Source organism: Hippoglossus stenolepis, chromosome 2, assembly GCF_022539355.2.
Source record: "Hippoglossus stenolepis isolate QCI-W04-F060 chromosome 2, HSTE1.2, whole genome shotgun sequence".
Classification (NCBI taxonomy): Eukaryota; Metazoa; Chordata; class Actinopteri; order Pleuronectiformes; family Pleuronectidae; genus Hippoglossus; species Hippoglossus stenolepis.
In genome coordinates, this window is record NC_061484.1 from 22,043,046 (window position 1) to 22,060,483 (window position 17,438).

At 43.0% G+C, this 17,438-nt stretch overlaps 1 protein-coding gene across 8 annotated transcripts in view; it reads right to left on the reverse strand.

Annotated features, from left to right (window-relative positions):
• Positions 1-87: 87 nt before the first annotated feature.
• lrba (LPS responsive beige-like anchor protein) overlaps positions 88-17,438 on the reverse strand; it is a 179,560-nt gene continuing 162,209 nt past the window's right edge. For 5 of the 8 annotated variants that reach the window (XM_035165809.2, XM_035165857.2, XM_035165837.2 and 2 more), the window contains 7 exons: positions 15,737-15,802; positions 13,861-14,016; positions 11,339-11,506; positions 6,942-7,043; positions 6,107-6,303; positions 2,044-2,195; positions 88-1,480 (listed from right to left, as the gene is read on the reverse strand). In XM_035165809.2, coding sequence (XP_035021700.2) covers positions 1,390-1,480; positions 2,044-2,195; positions 6,107-6,303; positions 6,942-7,043; positions 11,339-11,506; positions 13,861-14,016; positions 15,737-15,802 — 932 coding nt within the window. In that variant the 3' untranslated portion in view covers positions 88-1,389. The remainder of the gene's footprint in view (positions 1,481-2,043; positions 2,196-6,106; positions 6,304-6,941; positions 7,044-11,338; positions 11,507-13,860; positions 14,017-15,736; positions 15,803-17,438) is intronic. The other 3 variants (XM_035165866.2, XM_035165848.2, XM_035165818.2) reach the window with 1 other exon arrangement.

Below are 17,438 nucleotides of genomic sequence, written 5' to 3' on the forward strand. Positions count from 1 at the left end.
CAAGCTTGTGTTGTGTGTGTGTGTTTGTAACACCAGACGTTGGCCACTAGAGGGCGCCGTGCAACCCACATTCGACACTGAGCACCGTTCAAGTTATAAAATTGGGTTTTATTGTCAGAACTCGTCACACAAAACACTCCAAAATGATTGCAAAAATATCGGTTGATAGATAAACAGTAGTTCTCAGAGTTGTAGATTCAAACCACACCAAAGCTTTAAACATCAAAAGGAATGTGTCCTCAAAAACAAAAATTCATAATTCAAAAGACACGAGTGGACGTTTGTTTTTAACCGAGGCCCAAATGAAAATGTCTCATTGCCATTTAAGTGCCGAATCACATCTTAACACAATCACTCATCCCGGTGTCTGCGATGGATGAAGACAAAAGAGTGAAACGCAGGAAGTCCTTCATGTCACCTCTCGCTTAGTGTCGAGCTGCTGAAGATGTGGAGCTGACGTAATGACGGGATTTCATTTATTGAGCGACAAAGCAAAAGAAGGTGTGACGTCATACCGACATGATGAGATTAATCCGTTTGGGAAAAAGAGCGACTCACTGTTTGCTTATTCAGTCATTTAGGAGAAAAACGTAGAAATAAAAGTCCTCCTCCTCAGTGTAAAGCTCTTCTTTAACATCACTGATGCAGGGAAGTGGTTGATTTTTTTTGTTTTTAAGTATTAAATGATAATGTGACAAATCTGCGCTGATATGTTGTGTCTGAGGAATGAGCCATGCACAGAAAATGCAAGCGCAGAGGTACAGATGGACTTTTTTTTTTTAAATATGAAAGACTAACATTTAAACAGTATAATTTATATATATGTATATTCCCTCTTCTTTTATCCTTCTCTGCGATACATTTATTATTTATTCAAACATTTTCCTATCTAACGCCTGTGTTGGTAAAAGTGAATGATTACTTAATAGTTAGTTCCCACATACACACCTACAGAAAAAGAAAAATCACTCACCCTAAAGTACACAAATATTTGGATTTTTAAGTCAAGAGAAAAACATTTTCACAAACTCCCCACAGTTCCCCTTTTTTTCCTTTTCTTTTCCGGAGGAGATGAAAATAGACTCTTACAGCTAAAAATAGATTTCGTTTTTTTTTAACCGTACAGTAACGTACCCCCCCCACCCTATGATTTATATGAAAAGTTTCTATCGGATCTACAAAATATAGTAATGCCCTTTTTAAAAAATAGTTTGATTCTTTTACTATAGCAGGACAGGTTGTAGTTGTTTTTTTAAATCTTTTTTTTTTTCCCTCTGTGAGATACATTCAGGAGAACAGGATACACAGAACGGTGCCTTTGTCGAGGATTCACTCGTGCAACGGTCTGGATCTTCGTCAGTGTCCCACTCTGTCAGTCGAGTGCTGGGCTCAGTACCGGGTCTGGTACTCGTGGTGCCACCTGTTGAAGTCGTTGTAGAAGAGCACGATGCTTCCCGACGCCATCCCAGTGATGATGCACCTGAGCGGAGGAGGGAGGGAACAACATGAGGCCGTGTCAAGGTTTTAATTTGAAGTAAATAAGTAAGTTTGTACTCGTATTTGAAGTGCATATTTATACTTAACTGCATCAAAGAAGGAGCATTTAACTACAAGTAATACTTAATTAAATAAAAATTTTACATACAAAACTTGTATTGTAGTATCAAATGTATAAAGTACTTATTGTTTTCATCATCTTTACATCATTTAAATAAATATCTACTATTAATATTAAAATGAATATAAGACTTTTCAAACTAGAGATGCTAAGACTTTTAACTTTTGCCAATTATTGGTAACCGTATCAAAATGTGACCGTTTCTATTTTATTCCTACACTGTCGAAAAAAGTAGTAACCAATTCAAAAATGTCACAAAATGATCAATGTAATGTTTTTACTAATATCTAAATATAGTTGAATGAAATTAGACATAAGTGAATTGGATTTTATTCTTTGTAATATTTTCCCTTCATAGGAGGAAGAATGTTTCATGTATACTTTCATAAATATCCCTAAGTGTGTGCTATGTGTGTGCTGATTACCTTTGGTCGTGTGAAATGGCCATGGAGCGGATTCCTGCGTCACAGCCGGGGTACGCGAACAGCTGCTTGAGGTTGTGAACCTGCCAGACAGAAACTATACCCCCGTCTCCGCCTGTCAGCAGATACTGGCCGTCACGACTGAGGAGCATGGCCTGCCCGGGACAAACAGAGGGAAAGCTCATTAATATCTGTTGAATGAACATGAGAGATTTTATTTTTTGTTTAGTTTCCTGATGGTAACCAGTTCAACAGGAGACGTCCTGAGTTGTTGGATCATCTGTAAACTGTGCTCAGAAAAACTCTGCTGCAGCAAAAAGCTTTTCAACCTGGCACCAGGAGCATAAATTGTCTGGGAATAGGTCCGGCGAGCTGGGACCAGTTTGTCTCGTCTGTCAAAGTTAAGCTCATACTGTGAGGTCATGTGATCCAACAAAAGATCCCAGGTCAGAGCTGCCATCCTTCAGGGCTTTCTGTACACAAACCCCGACTTGCAACAAAGATGGCTCCCCACAGTGCGGCTCCGAGATTTACTCGTCTCATCTGCTTTTCCTGCAAACTGTAACAGCTGAATGGCTCCCGCAGGATTCAGACGTACACAAATCAAGTCGTGTGTTGGAGTCCATTATGTGCACGGTGTACAGTGGGAGCTGGAACTTGAACAGTCAGGAGCATCAATCGGCGAGTAAGCGTAGCTGATGAAATGACGAGGCACAATGCGAGTTTCTAAAAGCAGCAAGTGACACTAATTTAGAGCTTTTTCTCGTTTGCGGTTTCGTGACGAGGAGCCGGGCCGTCGCTCAGCTGCAGCCAGTTTGCAGCGATTCAGCGAGAGACGCTTCAATCATCGGCAGCAGCATGTGCATCGAATCAAGCTCATATGAAATAGGCGAAATGAAACTTGACCTTCAGTTCTGAAGTTGGAACAAGTCATTTTCAGGAACTTGACTTGGTTAAGAAAACATAAATAACCCTTCAAGAGCAGCAGTGCACAGCAGATTGGACATTAAAAAGCGTGCAGCCTAAATTAGGTAAATCTTTTGTGTATGTTTATATATGTATAAAAAAAACTTTGGGTAATTTCCTACCGCACTGAATTAAAAAAAATCTGTTTCTCATTCTCGTGAGTTGAGATCGGCACAGACGCACATGTGACAGGCGCATGAAATGGACACAGCGATGCACTCGCATGCTGCACGCTGGCCAGACGCCTCCAGAATCAATCCAGACTGATTGCGACGTCAGATCATCATCCAAGATGGCCGTGAACGAAGCATGACTGAGTGCAGCCGTGTTTTGATTCGTGTCCTTTAAGTGTGTTTCGTGTGCACAGTAGTTGTCGTGTGCATCAACGTTCGGAGTTAATCTGACAACATGAATAAATATCAAACCATTATCCAGCAAATCGTGATGAACGTGACTACATTGAAAAAAATGTTTACCCTCTAAATAGTTTGTAATGAAAGATTGAAGATTTAAAGTAGCACTGGTTTGGTTTCAGGCCACTTGGGGGCAGCAGAAGACTTCAGAAACATAACATTAACATACTATCGCCTGTATGTTATGGCAGCACATTGCAAACACATAAGTACATGATTAATTATTCTTTAGTCACTTGATGAATATAAGTCTAGTATCTACTCTCCTTTTACCTTCATTTTGGACTCAACCAACTCATGGAAAACTCTGTAGCTGCCAAACGCTCAAATACATACAACTTATTAAAGTTACTACATCTGTATTGGAGAATGCAAATGTCTGAGTCTGTTGCTCTGGATGTTTTCCAGAATTTTTTCCTGCCAACCCCCTGGTAAAATGTCCAGAAAACGTCAGAGTGAGCCCATGTGAGAAAACAGCAGGAAAATGTGCGAAGAATTCCGAGCGAGTGGGTTTGTTGACGATGTTTCCAACATGCGATGGTCGCAAAAATGAAAATGATACAAATATCTGGGGATGAAAAAGAGGAGCCACACATGTAGAAGACACGGACGAAGACGTCAACTTGGAAAGACAATGAGATTCAGAAGCTTCAGGCGATGAAGGCCGACAACGGCGTCGACGTGTTGTAAACAAAAACACATTTACTTGGCGGACTTCACACGTCATGTCCTGCCTCCCACACCCAGACACCACCTCCACACCCTGACACCACCTCCACACCCAGACACCACCTCCACACCCAGACACCACCTCCACACCCAGACACCACCTCCACACCCAGACACCACCTCCACACACAGACACCACCTCCACACGCTTCCCCTGTTGTCGTGAACACGTCTGGACAATCTCCTGCTATGTTCTTCATATGTAAAAGACAAAGTTCATGTGTGAAATCGGCTTAACTGGCAGGTGGTGAACCTGAAACCCTCTGTAGAGCTGAGTGACCCCCCCTCCATGTTACACATATAATAAAATTATTTCTTAGTGCTGCTTTACACTTCACGAGTTGATAAAATAAGCCCAGTTAGTTATGAGTTGAACAGATGCTGTATTTCCACGATAACAGTCAAATAAAAAAAGACAGTAAGAACTTTTTTACCAGTTGCTGTATTTTGTGTGTATCTACTAACGGAGTCCGTGACCTTACTGCAGCGCAGCGGGCGGCCGGGGAGCTGGCAGACATGTCAGCCCGGCCAGGTAGGAGGCTGCAGACAGACATTATAAATCAGACCTCTACCACTGGGCGGTCAAACAAGATGGCCGATGGCTCTGTGGGAGCTAAGATGGCTACCCGGGCTCAGATGACTAAAAAATGAGTGCAGCAGGAACACATGCACTTTTAATGCCCATATTTCCTGCTTCTTGTGGGGAACGGTGGGTGGACGCTGGGACCAGGGAAGGTAAAAAGTGGAATTTATGGTGCTGTTTATCCCCCTGTAACATGGACGCAGGCTGGGGAGGAAAAAACGCTGGAATGGTTACACTGCCTGAGTTATACTAGTACTTAAAAGACTGTAATCCATTCAGTATGGCTCCTGTCACTTGATTCTGCTATTAGACTAGGATGCCGACTGTTAGCCTGTCATCTAACCTCTGACTCCAGACCCTTATAAATTCACAGCGCATACATTCCCTCTCTTTCTCAGTTTTACTCTCCGGCTCTAAGTAGATACTGCAGGCCGGGACACACACTTATTTATCCTGGAGTCATACTGTGCGGAGGCTCCGACGGCAGAGAAGATTGATTCTGGTATGTACACGAGTGCACTAAATACTGCCGCAGTTCGGGACCAGCGGGGTGGAGCGAGGCGGGAGGAGGCCGAGGCCCCAGCAGCCTCATTGAAGATGTTAAGATTTTCTTAATGCCATTTGACACGGCTGGAATTTACAACGAGAGCAGAGCTGAGGACCTGCGCTGCTCCAGAGTCACAGCTCGAACCCTGAGACAAACACAAAGCTCTGACACTTCATTCCTGCTTAAGAAACAACAGAGTGCTCTGAAACCTATTTTACAACAGCACAAACTTTGGATTTGTCTGTGTGTATGAATTAACCACTTCCTATACAAGTTATATTTGTGTTTATATCACAGTCTTGAGCTGTTTTCTCAGAGCAGGCTGGTTGGCAGGTTAGGGGCCTCGGCACCAGAGGTTTTCTTAATGGGAAACAGGCGTGTGGCTGTCTGTCAGAGCCAGCTTACAATTCCCAGGCCAAACCGGAAACAATGGGTCGGGAAACCAAAGGCAGTAGCCGTTATCCTGTGTCACTCCAGCCACAAGGGAGGAAATGTGGGAAACGTGTCGTCCTGCGCCGGAGGGTAGTTAATGGTGTCGGTGTCCAGAGCTGACCACTCCTCTGGAATGTTCTCTGCAACGGCTGCCGACGCAATTTGACCTGACAACAGGGTCCTGGATCAAAAGGGCCGTTTCCTCTGGTGTGTGCTTGTGAGAGAATAAAGGCGACGTGAAACCATAGTTTGCCCTGAGGAAAACCCCCCCGACTTTTCTCAGATCTCCAACGGTAAGAACGGCTTTAATCAGTGAGAGGACTTTCTTACGCTGATGTGGTGCAGACACACATATTTTTCGCATGCGTTCTCATGCAGAGAAATGCGTCTCCTCACCTTGATGCTGTCCTCTACCTCCATGTGTCCCAGCAGTTTGCCGTTGACACTGAAGAGACAAAACTGTCCCTTGTCATAATAGATCATGCAGTGTCCCTCAGTGGAGGACTGGATGAGGCGGGGCCGCATGCACCGCTCCGGGACCTCCAGGGTCCTCAGCAGGTCCCCATTCATGGAATGGATCAGACAAGGACCCTCTGCAAACAGACAACACAACATGATACATGAAGTTAGATGAGCTCAGTTCATAACAACCTTTTTTAAAAGAAATTATTTTGTGTTTTTGGCCCTGCTCAGACGTGAGAGATCTGATCATAAATGAACACCTGACATTACAATGCATCATGAAGTTCACTGTGTTTGTCGGTGAAGAGAGAGAGAGAGAGAGAGAGAGAGAGAGAGAGAGAGAGAGAGAGAGAGAGAGAGAGAGAGAGAGATAGAGAGAGAGAGAGAGAGAGAGACTGAATGAATGAATGCAGCTATGAAGAAATATTTTACCAATCTAAGAAAAGTATCAGTTGTTATGTGGTGATCACAAACATATCGACCTATCGGCATAGAGAAGCGTAAAAATAAGTTTAAACTGTAGCAGAGGACGTCAGCTGAGTAAGTCAAATCTCTCCTGGATTTGCGTTCACACAGCAAAACAAAATGTCGCCACATGCATCCCAGTAAACCTCTGAATGCAGATTGAGCCTTGGAGCTGACCTGAACTTCCCAGTTGCGATCGCATCACGAAGGACGGATGTGAACACCAGGTCTGAACGGGCGCTTTGTTGTGAAGTATGAATTTAGACTCTGGATGTTTTTATTCAGACGAACAGAAAAATCTCACCTTTGCAGCCGCTGATGACGACGCCCAGCTCCGCACACACGCTTGCACACGTCACCTCACAGTCGTGGCCCGTCAGGATGGCCCGGGGTGTGGTGAACTCTGCTGGGGAAACACAGACACAACACATATTAGCAAGAGCAGCACCACGGTACAGGGTATAACCACCACTGGTCTCTAGAGGGAGCACGGAGCAAAGGAAATCCTCACTCATCCATATTTTATAGTTCTGATAAATGAAATGATAAAGTCAACGCAGTCAAAACACATAACACACAGAAATACATAGAAATACAGAAACCTAAAGGATATTCATTTGTTCAGCTCAGAGAGGATTTCTTTTTTTCCATAGAAGCTCATGTATTATTGCATCGAGCCTGTTTTCCTCTACACACATTTCTCCCCTCATTCACTCTCCCTTTCGAGCACTTGTCACCCACCGCCTCTCCCTATCTTTAAAACCCTCTCCCCATGACTGCCTTCACTGGATCCAGATGTTTCAGAGAGAGAGAGAGAGAGAGAGAGAGAGAGAGAGAGAGAGAGAGAGAGAGAGAGAGAGAGTAGTTACGTTCCTGAAGTCATAAGGATTGTGTGATTTTGTTTGGGTTTGAGCTGTCAGGGCGAGCGACAAAACAAAACCGCCTTGCACTTCCCCCGTCTGTACAAAGCACATCTGTCCAGTCAGATGTTCACAAACGCTCAGACGCATGGAGTTTAGACTTTTCTGCATTTTCTGTTATGTACTTTGCAAATAAATATTTTTCAACAAGCGTAGACGCATCGACGGGCGACAGATGCGGTTTCTAAACGTTTTGTCGTCTTGTAGCGTGAAAGATGAGGAACTGGAGGTGAGTGGAGGTGTGTGTGTGTGTGTGTGTGTGTGTGTGTGTGTGTGTGTGTGTGTGTGTGTGTGTGTGTGTGTGTGTGTGTGTGTGTGTGTGTGTGTGTTCAGTGGCCAGTAGTAAGGTCAGTTCGGGGTTCATTGGGGGTTTATTGCTCTGGGAGGGGGCCTCGTCTTTAGTGACCCCATCTTCTTCTGTTAGAGGTCAAGTTCAGATCAAACAGAGAAACACAGCAATGACACTGAGTGATTTAAAAAAAAACTAAAAAGGTTTAAAGACACTATTTTTCCACCAACCTTCGTATATCAACCAAGCAAAAAATGGTTAATTTCTTATGGGAAATTCCAGCTATGTCATACAGTGAGTAGTTTCAGTTTGCTAGATTCTCTCTTTAATTGAATTATATGATATAAAACTCAGCGCAGGTTCACTAATAAGGCAGGTAGGTCAGCTATAGCTACCGTTACGCTCTAATTAGATTTAGGAGAAAGACTATACACGACATTCTGCTCAGTGAACCCTCTCGTGAAAAAGGAGAGGGCGAACTCCAGTCACATGTACAGACTGTAAAGACTGAATCAGCAGTGTTTCAGATTAATATACCATGAATAAAACAACTGAGTCTATACATGTGTTATTCATAGAACACTTTGAAACAATCCATGTTCAGATGGGTATGAGAGACTCACTTAATACGCTGCTGTTATCTCATGACAAAGAAATATAACTGTGGCTTGAAAATTTAAAGTTAAACCATAACTACAAATAAAAAGAAAACACAAATACAACCAAATATATAGAGGTTGAATTAAGAAAATAAACATCTTTTCTGCATCATTTATTCTGCAAAATAATTGTCACATATCAGCAGATAGAACCCCAGATACCGATATGTCTGTGAAAGACTCGTAAATCGGTCAGGCTCTTGTTTTACTCCATGTGACCAGCTGACCGGTTCATTTTGAAAATACAAACCAGCCGCACACACACACACACACACACACACACACACACACACACACACACACACACACACACACACACACACACACACACACACACACACACACACACACACACACACACACACAGGGAAAACAGGTGAGAAAAGTAAAGTTAGACCATAGAAGCCTGTGAGGATAAGCAGGATGTTGGATCTCGTCAATAAAACTGATATTGGTATATTTGTTAACTTTTCGAGCCTCTACCTGCCATTTGGTTTGAGTTGGGGCAGCATCAGATTCCAGTCTTTGGGGACTTTAGGTGGAAACTAATGACACTGGGAGGCTATGGGATGTCTGGACACGTGAGGGCAAGAGGTGTTTGGCTTTGGTTGGTAAAATTAGTAGATTTTCACTTCTGCTTCTACTTCCTTCTATGTTTCTCTCTTTTTTGTAGCTAAACATAAAGTAGAGACACTTAGACATGTATAATATTGCTGGAAAGTGATGTGTTTTGCAATGTATTGGCAGTTGTCAATTAAAGGTGCAGTTCACAGTCTATTCATTTAAATAAACTGACTCAAATGTGTGCATTTAAATTTCTAATATGAATAAATACATGATGGTGTGAATATCAACATTCTTTAAGATTTGAAAAGATTTACAGCTACATGCAAATATTGCTGGAGATTTAACAACTGAAGAAAAATTTTCGTCATCCTCAGAAAGTTCAGTCAATTTAAAACTCAAAATCTAAAACTCCACATGACTACAAGTGTCACCTCGACTGTGGCCAGCAGATGGCAGTGGTGTCTGTGGAAATGTGTTGGTATTGGTCAATGTGCACGTGTGTGCATCAGCCATTCTGAGGCAATTCAGTCCAGTTTATGAAGTGTGTGAGATATTTACACAGCAATATGCATGAAAAGGAGTGTGTGTGTGTGTGTGTGTGTGTGTGTGTGTGTGTGTGTGTGTGTGTGTGTGTGTGTGTGTGTTTGTGTGTGTCACATGCTCTCATATAAGTTTGTCTGGATCCTTCCGCTTAATCTTACACGTTTTAATTTTTGGACGAAGAAAAAAGAAGTCTGCTGTCTCTATGTATTTTGTGAGTACATGTGACTGTGTGTGTGTGTGTGTGTGTGTGTTTGTTGTATACAGCAGAGCTAAATGTCTGGGTGAGCCTCCTGTGGTCTGGGGCAATGGAGCATCACATTGTGGCGGTGAGACGTTGGGATGACGACTGCTTTGTCTGCTCCTCCAGCTCCAGCGCGGTAACTGCACTGAGCCAACTGAGGTTAGACTGACACACGCACAAACACACGCTTACCCGAAAATACACAGCACATGCACGGGTACACAAAAACAGAACATCTTTAGGCATATAATAATTCCATAAATCAATCAAAGCCCAGTGCGCTCTTGGAAATATGCAGTCGAATTGTTGCAGCACAGAAGGATGTGATTATTTGTGTCAGTTTATCTAAACCTTGTGTAACCTTGCAACATTCAGTCAAAATCAGTAAACAGCAACTTGTAGGCTGTGATGGAGATCACAAGAATCTGCAGTAGACAAAATGCTGCTGGAAAATGTGATTTTTATGTGTTTAATTCTAAAGAGCACTTTTTTTTAATCAATGTTTTAGACATGCTGAGTAAAAGAAACTTTAAAAAATAGGTATAAATAATTAATAGATAAAACAAAACAAGAGCAGAAAATGAGGTTTATGTGGTTTATGCTCATCCCTCTTTTTTATCTCCTTTCTTTTTAAGTCCCTGTGAATGAACTAATGTGAAAAAGAAAACATTTTTCATCGTACCTGAAGTAAGTGACAAAATCATCTAAAAAGCCGCCCCCCCTCCAAAATAAAATCAAAAGCCAATGTGGCTCATTAACCAAATCACAATTTGTCATAAATTCCAGCCCCCTTTTTAATAGATCACTTAACATAGTGTACGTCAATCTAAGCCGACCAAATTAGCACAGGGGAGGCTAAGTACTGAGCAATGTGCGCACGGTGCTTTGATCATGGCTGATGCCACATGTTATGGTAACATCAGGGAGGCCCGCGACATTTTTCACTTTTATCGACTAGCGTGACCCCGTGGCCCTCGGATGGTGGTGAACTTTCACGTGCCGGCCGGCGACCCCCAACGTCACGTTTAACGTCTCTAAGTGGCTCTCACTTTCACTCACATTAAAGACAGATTCTCTCAAGCTCTCACAGACTCACACACACAGACACACAGACACAGACACAGACACACACACACACACACACACACACACACACACACACACACACACACACACACACACACACACACACACACACACACACACACACACACACACACACACACACGCTTTATCTGGTCACACACACACACAATCTCAAACACATTATCGAAAGCTGTTCCTGGTGCGACAGTGCTGCGAAATCCAATCTGTATGCAGGAGGCCTGGCCTGGTCACACGAAACTAGTTGTTACTTTACAGAGAGAGGCCGTAAATCACAGAGTCACAACTGTCTGGGAGAGTGAGCACTCAGAGAATACCCGTGTGTGTGTGTGTGTGTGTCTGTGTTCACATATCAGACTGGTTGGCCAGTATACTTACTGCCGAGGCTCTCTCCAATGCTGCTGTGCTTTCCGTTCCAGTACCACAGCAGCAGGGTGGCATCTCTGGAGCCCGACAGGACGTAGCAGTCTCCTCCGATATACGACTCGGAGCGAGCCAGACACGTCACCACATCGCGGTGCCCGAACACTATCTGAGTCAGTTTGCCTGCAAAAGCACACAAATATGTCGAATAAATATTCATTTGTCGGCCGCGTCTGAACAATACACACATACACAGGACCACTTATTGTGCTTTTATGACAAAACCTCATATAAATGTGTTGTTGGATGTAATTATTTCAAACTCCACACCACGTGTTTGTTGATCATCTGTCTGCTCAGCTAGTTCCTCTACAGGATCAGTCTTCTAATTCCCAGACAAGGATAAATATTTGTTCCAACTCTGCGTGTGTGTGTGCGTGCCCATGCACATGCACTGCGCTCCATGTGTATTTATAAAGAGTCTAATTGCTGTCAGATTTCCAGACCACAGCTCCACTGTCTAGCTGTCTAATATTCATTACGCTCCTCACAGTGTGACCTCTCGCAGTCAAAAAGGGAATAGTTTGCAACACATGACATTTCTGTCTGGGCGTCAGAATCGCCCTCCGCTCGATAATTAAGCCGTAGCTCAGTGAGGAGATGAGGATTATTATGAAAGTGGGTGGGTCACTGACTTGACTTCCAAAGAAGAACAGAGACATCAAAGATGTAAAATGTTTGACATCTTTATAAACACTGAAAATAAGTAATGATGGCTGCTGCAATAATGGCTACCATGCACCTCGTATTGCACACTCATCCGCTCCAGAACGCACGGGCACGCACACGCACACACACAGACAAATTAAATTGGATGTGTGTGCATGCATGCGTATGAGGCTATGTGTTCTGTGCACGTGTACCAATCAAGTCTTGTAATTGATAAAATCCCTCAGTTCTTTAACCTGGGGGCTTTGGGGACCTTGGTAGCAGCTGTTGAGCGCGTGCGATTAAACTGTGTTCACGTTCCAGTCGTACACCCCGGTGGCAGTAGCACAATAGAGCTATCTCTGCGCTCCCATCCCTCCATCCCTTCCTCCTCAGTTAAGAGACAGGGAGGGCCTGGCCTATAGAAATTGAATTTGGGTTGGTTGTATAGATGTGTGTAGGACTCTGAATGGGGCTGAGGGAGGAGAGCTGGGGAGCAGCGTGCAGAGATGAAGCTCCAGACAGTTTCATTTAGGACCCCTGACCTGGTGGTGTGTGTGTGTGTGTGTGTGTGTGTGTGTGTGTGTGTGTGTGTGTGTGTGTGTGTGTGTGTGTGTGTGTAATCATCTTAATAGCATTCAGACACACAATGCATCAAATGATGAACACCGAGTTTAACAATAGTCCAAAAATATTATTGGGATTATTTATGTCCGAGATTCATTTCTATAATTTTCCATTCCAACTCTTCTAAATAACTACACCTCCTACAATAACTTGACAAAAGGGCATCAAACCTGAAAACCCACAGCTTCCTGTCACAATTGAAAACCTCTTGAAGAAATGATCCAGTTCAACAGTTGAACTGAACAACTGACTTCGGGGACATGCAGCTACAATGAACTGTTGACAGCACACAAGCCTTGAACTGGAAAAATAAAGGGGAAAATAAAGGCCTGCTGTGCCAAGTAATTGTGCAAATTTCATAACGATTGCACGGGGACTTCTACAGAAACAGTGCAGTAGAGCAGAGAACAACATCTGTGGCACAACAAACACTAGAGACTGAACTGCATCGGTTATTGAACCCAACATCTAAATTGGTCAAATTCTAAAGGCTACTAGGAACTGCAATAATCATCACATCACATGCGACGAAAGTGTAGCACAAAACCCAAAATACACAGAAGATGTGTGGAGCAAAGCCCGTGGAGGTTCATTAACCTTAAAAAGGTTAATCCCTTTAATCTTTTCATTTAAAATTCATGGAAATCTGTTTATGAGTTTATGAGACATCTGAGGTTCAGAGTTGACGCTGTGGCCCGAGAGTCACAATAACTAATAGGGTTCATCCTCTGGCTAGAAGATGAATGGAAAATCAATTTCATTGCCACACCTCCAGTGCATTTTTATATTACTGTTAGAGTTAAACATTTTATGGGGTTTATGGATTTATTAACCAAATAATGGACCTGGTATCAACTTGCATTATTTCACACGTGTATATTACATGTAAATAACTATCTCTACCTTTAGAAATTTACAAATAGCTGTGAACTCTTATATATTTCATTATTGTTCCATCCTAAAAATGTAGCCCTAAAAGGTAGATGGTGTTTTGAAGGCACGTTTTGTTTCTAGTTTGAGGTTCTGGTTGAGACACAAAAACGTTGGAATGAGTATTTATTGTGTAAAATGAAAGAAAACGACAAAAAGGAGGATTACAAATTTGCAGAATGGAATTGGAGATCTTAAGTCAATCATATTATCCCGAGAAAGAAGCAGTTTTTTGTGATTTTCCTGATCCCAACAGAACAACATCTCAGTACCTGAGTCGGTGGAGTAGACCCTGAAGCTCTTGTCCCAGAAGCCACACAGGAGGATGAAGCGGTTGTCGGCCGTGATGATGAAACACTGCGAGCTGATCTGGATGCTCTGGTCCAGCAGGTCTGAGATCTGACGGCGGTGACTGCCCACGTTACTGAGAGGAGAGGAGAGGAGAGGAGAGGAGAGAGAGAGAGAGAGAGAGAGAGAGAGAGCAAAATAAAAGATTACATGATAAAAATGGAGACATGCACAGAAAAGTGTTGAATCGATAACCTGTAACACACAATTTACTGTTTTTACGAGTCAGCTATTTTCAAAGAGTTCACACTCCGATGCATCTCTACTTAAGTTTTACTGCACGGCACAGAGAAGATTTGTGAGAGAATACATAAAACATCCTGGAGGTGAAGTTTACAGGACTTCACATTGTTCGTGAGAGTGTGAGAGAGTCTGAGAAATTATGGAGCGTGTGGAGCTTCACAAAATATGTCCACCACTCAAGTCAGAGCACGCACCGCACATTCATCTGCTCGTGTAATTCCAGCCAATGGTTAGTTAGAAAGGAAATTTATCGACGTTCTCTCTTCCGTAAGTGGCGCCTTTTACTCTTTCCCAGAGAGATATGTCCACTGTGAAGTATTTCTTATTCGGTGGGGTCAAAAAGCGCCGGAGAACAGGTGTCAGGGAAGAGTATGGAAAGTGAGAAAGTCCAGTGTACATGCTGCAACTGATATTTCAACCCGTTTTCAACATTCCCCCGCGGCCACAGTTGGCTCGGCGCTCATCCTCAATTTACTGTGTTTAGCTCAGACTCCTCCAGGAATGCAAACAGTGTAAATATATTACTGACAAGCACAGAAATCCCCTCAACCGCCCTCAAAACATCGACACGCTCCCACGCACGCACAGAAATATACTATTTAGTGCCTTATCTGAATGGGAAGATGGGAGAAAACAACAATGATAAATCTAATGATAAAATAAAACAAATATATCTGAGATTCAGAGGATAAAATTAGCCTGAAAACACACTCCCACTGTAATGCTACTATAAAACTTGCATTGAATTTATAAATACGGATCCAAAGACAGAGAGAAATGCTGAACGTGCAAATAAAGATGAATATGTGAGACTAGCGCCTGGTTATTTTCAGCAGAGTAGAAAAAAAAAGAAAAAGTGTAGAAATGGTTGTGTGAGACTACAGCATTCACAGAGAAAGAACCCCCCTCCCCCCCAGCCAGACGTGCGTGAGATCGCGAGCGGCTTGCAGGAGAAGCGGCAGCAGAGAGGCGAAGGCGGGAGTGGATGGAAGTGCCGGGTCTCTCTCCCTGCTCCACCAGTGCATCCCATACATCACCGCGGCTCGGCACTCTTCTCCTGCTCATCAACAAGTCGTGAAGGATGAGAGGCGCCCATATTGTCCTGACAGCCGTCCGCCGTGCATTCTCAATCACACATTATTACCACATTCATATTCATTTCCATTGACACGCGTCCTTTCCCTCCGCTCAAATTAAACCAAAGAGGATGCAAAAAGGGAGGGAGGGATGGGACGGCGGTGAGGGAGGAAGAGGGGGGGAGTTGATGATGAAATGCCGGCCTAGGCCACAGCTCATTGCATTCCAATTTGCATGCAAATGGCTCAGTGTGAGAGCAGGGGGCTATATCATGAGGAGTGAACTGGGGCAGAGGCTGAGAAACAACTCTAATCTACTGTCCAGGGACACGGCAGCGCAGACTGCCATGAGTCACCAAGATGCCAGCGGTAATCAAACATAAATCCACACACGCACACAAAAAATGCACATATAAGCTCACACTATGCAAAGAATATGCAGGTTATGTGGATTCTTTTGCAGCCATAAATGACAACGTACCTATGAGCGGGTCAATTTCCACAGGAAGTTGGTACTGCTGGTCCTGCACCGTCGCGCTCTGATGACCTGACAGAGGAGGAAGACAGACTGGATTAATATTGTAATCGTGTGGCCTTGTGAGAGAGCCACTGGTTTCCTGTTCATTGTAAAACACTGAAACTTATAACCATAAAGTCAGTGTCACCCGCCGAGCACAGAAGTTCCTCCTCCACGAATTAGACATCAATTATGTCCAGAAGGAATCGAGGCCATAGAGACCACGATTCCTCACGTGCTACAAAATGCTTTTCTTTGCACAACCGTGTCACGTCAGCAGTCGGCAGCTGTTATATAAAACCAGACCTATCCACACCGCTACGTCAGCACTGGAATCAAAATAAGGACTTGTCTGTATTCAAGTGTAAAAGAAGAACATAATGAAAGATTTCTGTAAGACACTGGGCAATGAATAATCCTCACACGGTTTGATGTAGGGCTGCAATTATATTTTCATTATCCATCAGCTTGAATTGTTTTTTAATCAACCAATTAATAATTCAGATTAAAATATAAATTGTTGGCTGCATAATTTAACACATACAGACGTGTGAGAGATTAAAAGATAAACCAACGTTGTCTTAGTGAGATGTTGGGCCAATATCGTATATATTCTGAAACGAACCATTTTACTCATAAGTACTAATGTGTGAGTTTTCAATAACATTTCAGGACAAACGTCTTTCACTGTTTCTATGAGCTCAAGGCTACTTCTCCCCTTTGTTTGTTTTGTCTGATCAAAATTTGTAAACTCAAAAGTCTTTTGGTTGAGAAGGACGTGATTCTAGCATTTTGAGAAGTTGATCCAAACCATTCATCAAACCGAACTGTAACTTGTTGTTGATCAACTCATCTATGACTGATTGTTTATGCACCAGTTTAATTATTTAGATATCATAACAAAACTGATTATAAACACAAACCCTGGTGCAGTGTTTAATCATCATGGAGCTCAATGTGCATCGTCCATTAGCTGCCTCTACTCTAAAAGCAAAAACATTAAAATGTGAGTGATGTCTGCAGCTTTGTGTTGCTCTGAATATGCTCATGAACAAAAGTTGGAAGCGTACTTCTCCTGTAAAGAAGTTTGGATCTGCACTCATTTCCATTTCTCTCTTCTTTATCTCTTCTTAACAGCAACATGCAGAATCCAGTAAATCCGCCCAATTAATGAGCTGCTTCTGAGCGGAGCACACTTTGTTTATTATCGTGCCGGCTCGCTAAACAGTTTAGGTTAATCAGTCGGGGTCTGTGGTGCGCATGGATGAGGTTTGTACTCTCTACGCGAAACCAATCAGTCTTCATCCCCATAAATTCACAGATATCAGATTTAATGTTTCTTCCGGGGCCGGGATGGATGTTGAGTAAATACGGTTTTGTGAAGTGAGCGGCTGATGTATGGGGGTGGACACGAGACCTAACGCTGGCTGCTGCATGTGTCACATTTGATACTGCTATCCAGGAGACACAGTCAACTGTCTCCCGAATCAATGTCCATCCTTTAGAGACAAGACGGGTCAATCCTCAGATTAATTAGACGCTGAGTACAGGGGAAAGCGATGAGGAGAGGGAGTGCGAAAATAATTCGGTGGTACCAAAAGATTATTTTAGAAGAATCAGGCTTAAAAATCACGGAACAAACCATTTTAGTTACATTTTTACAGCC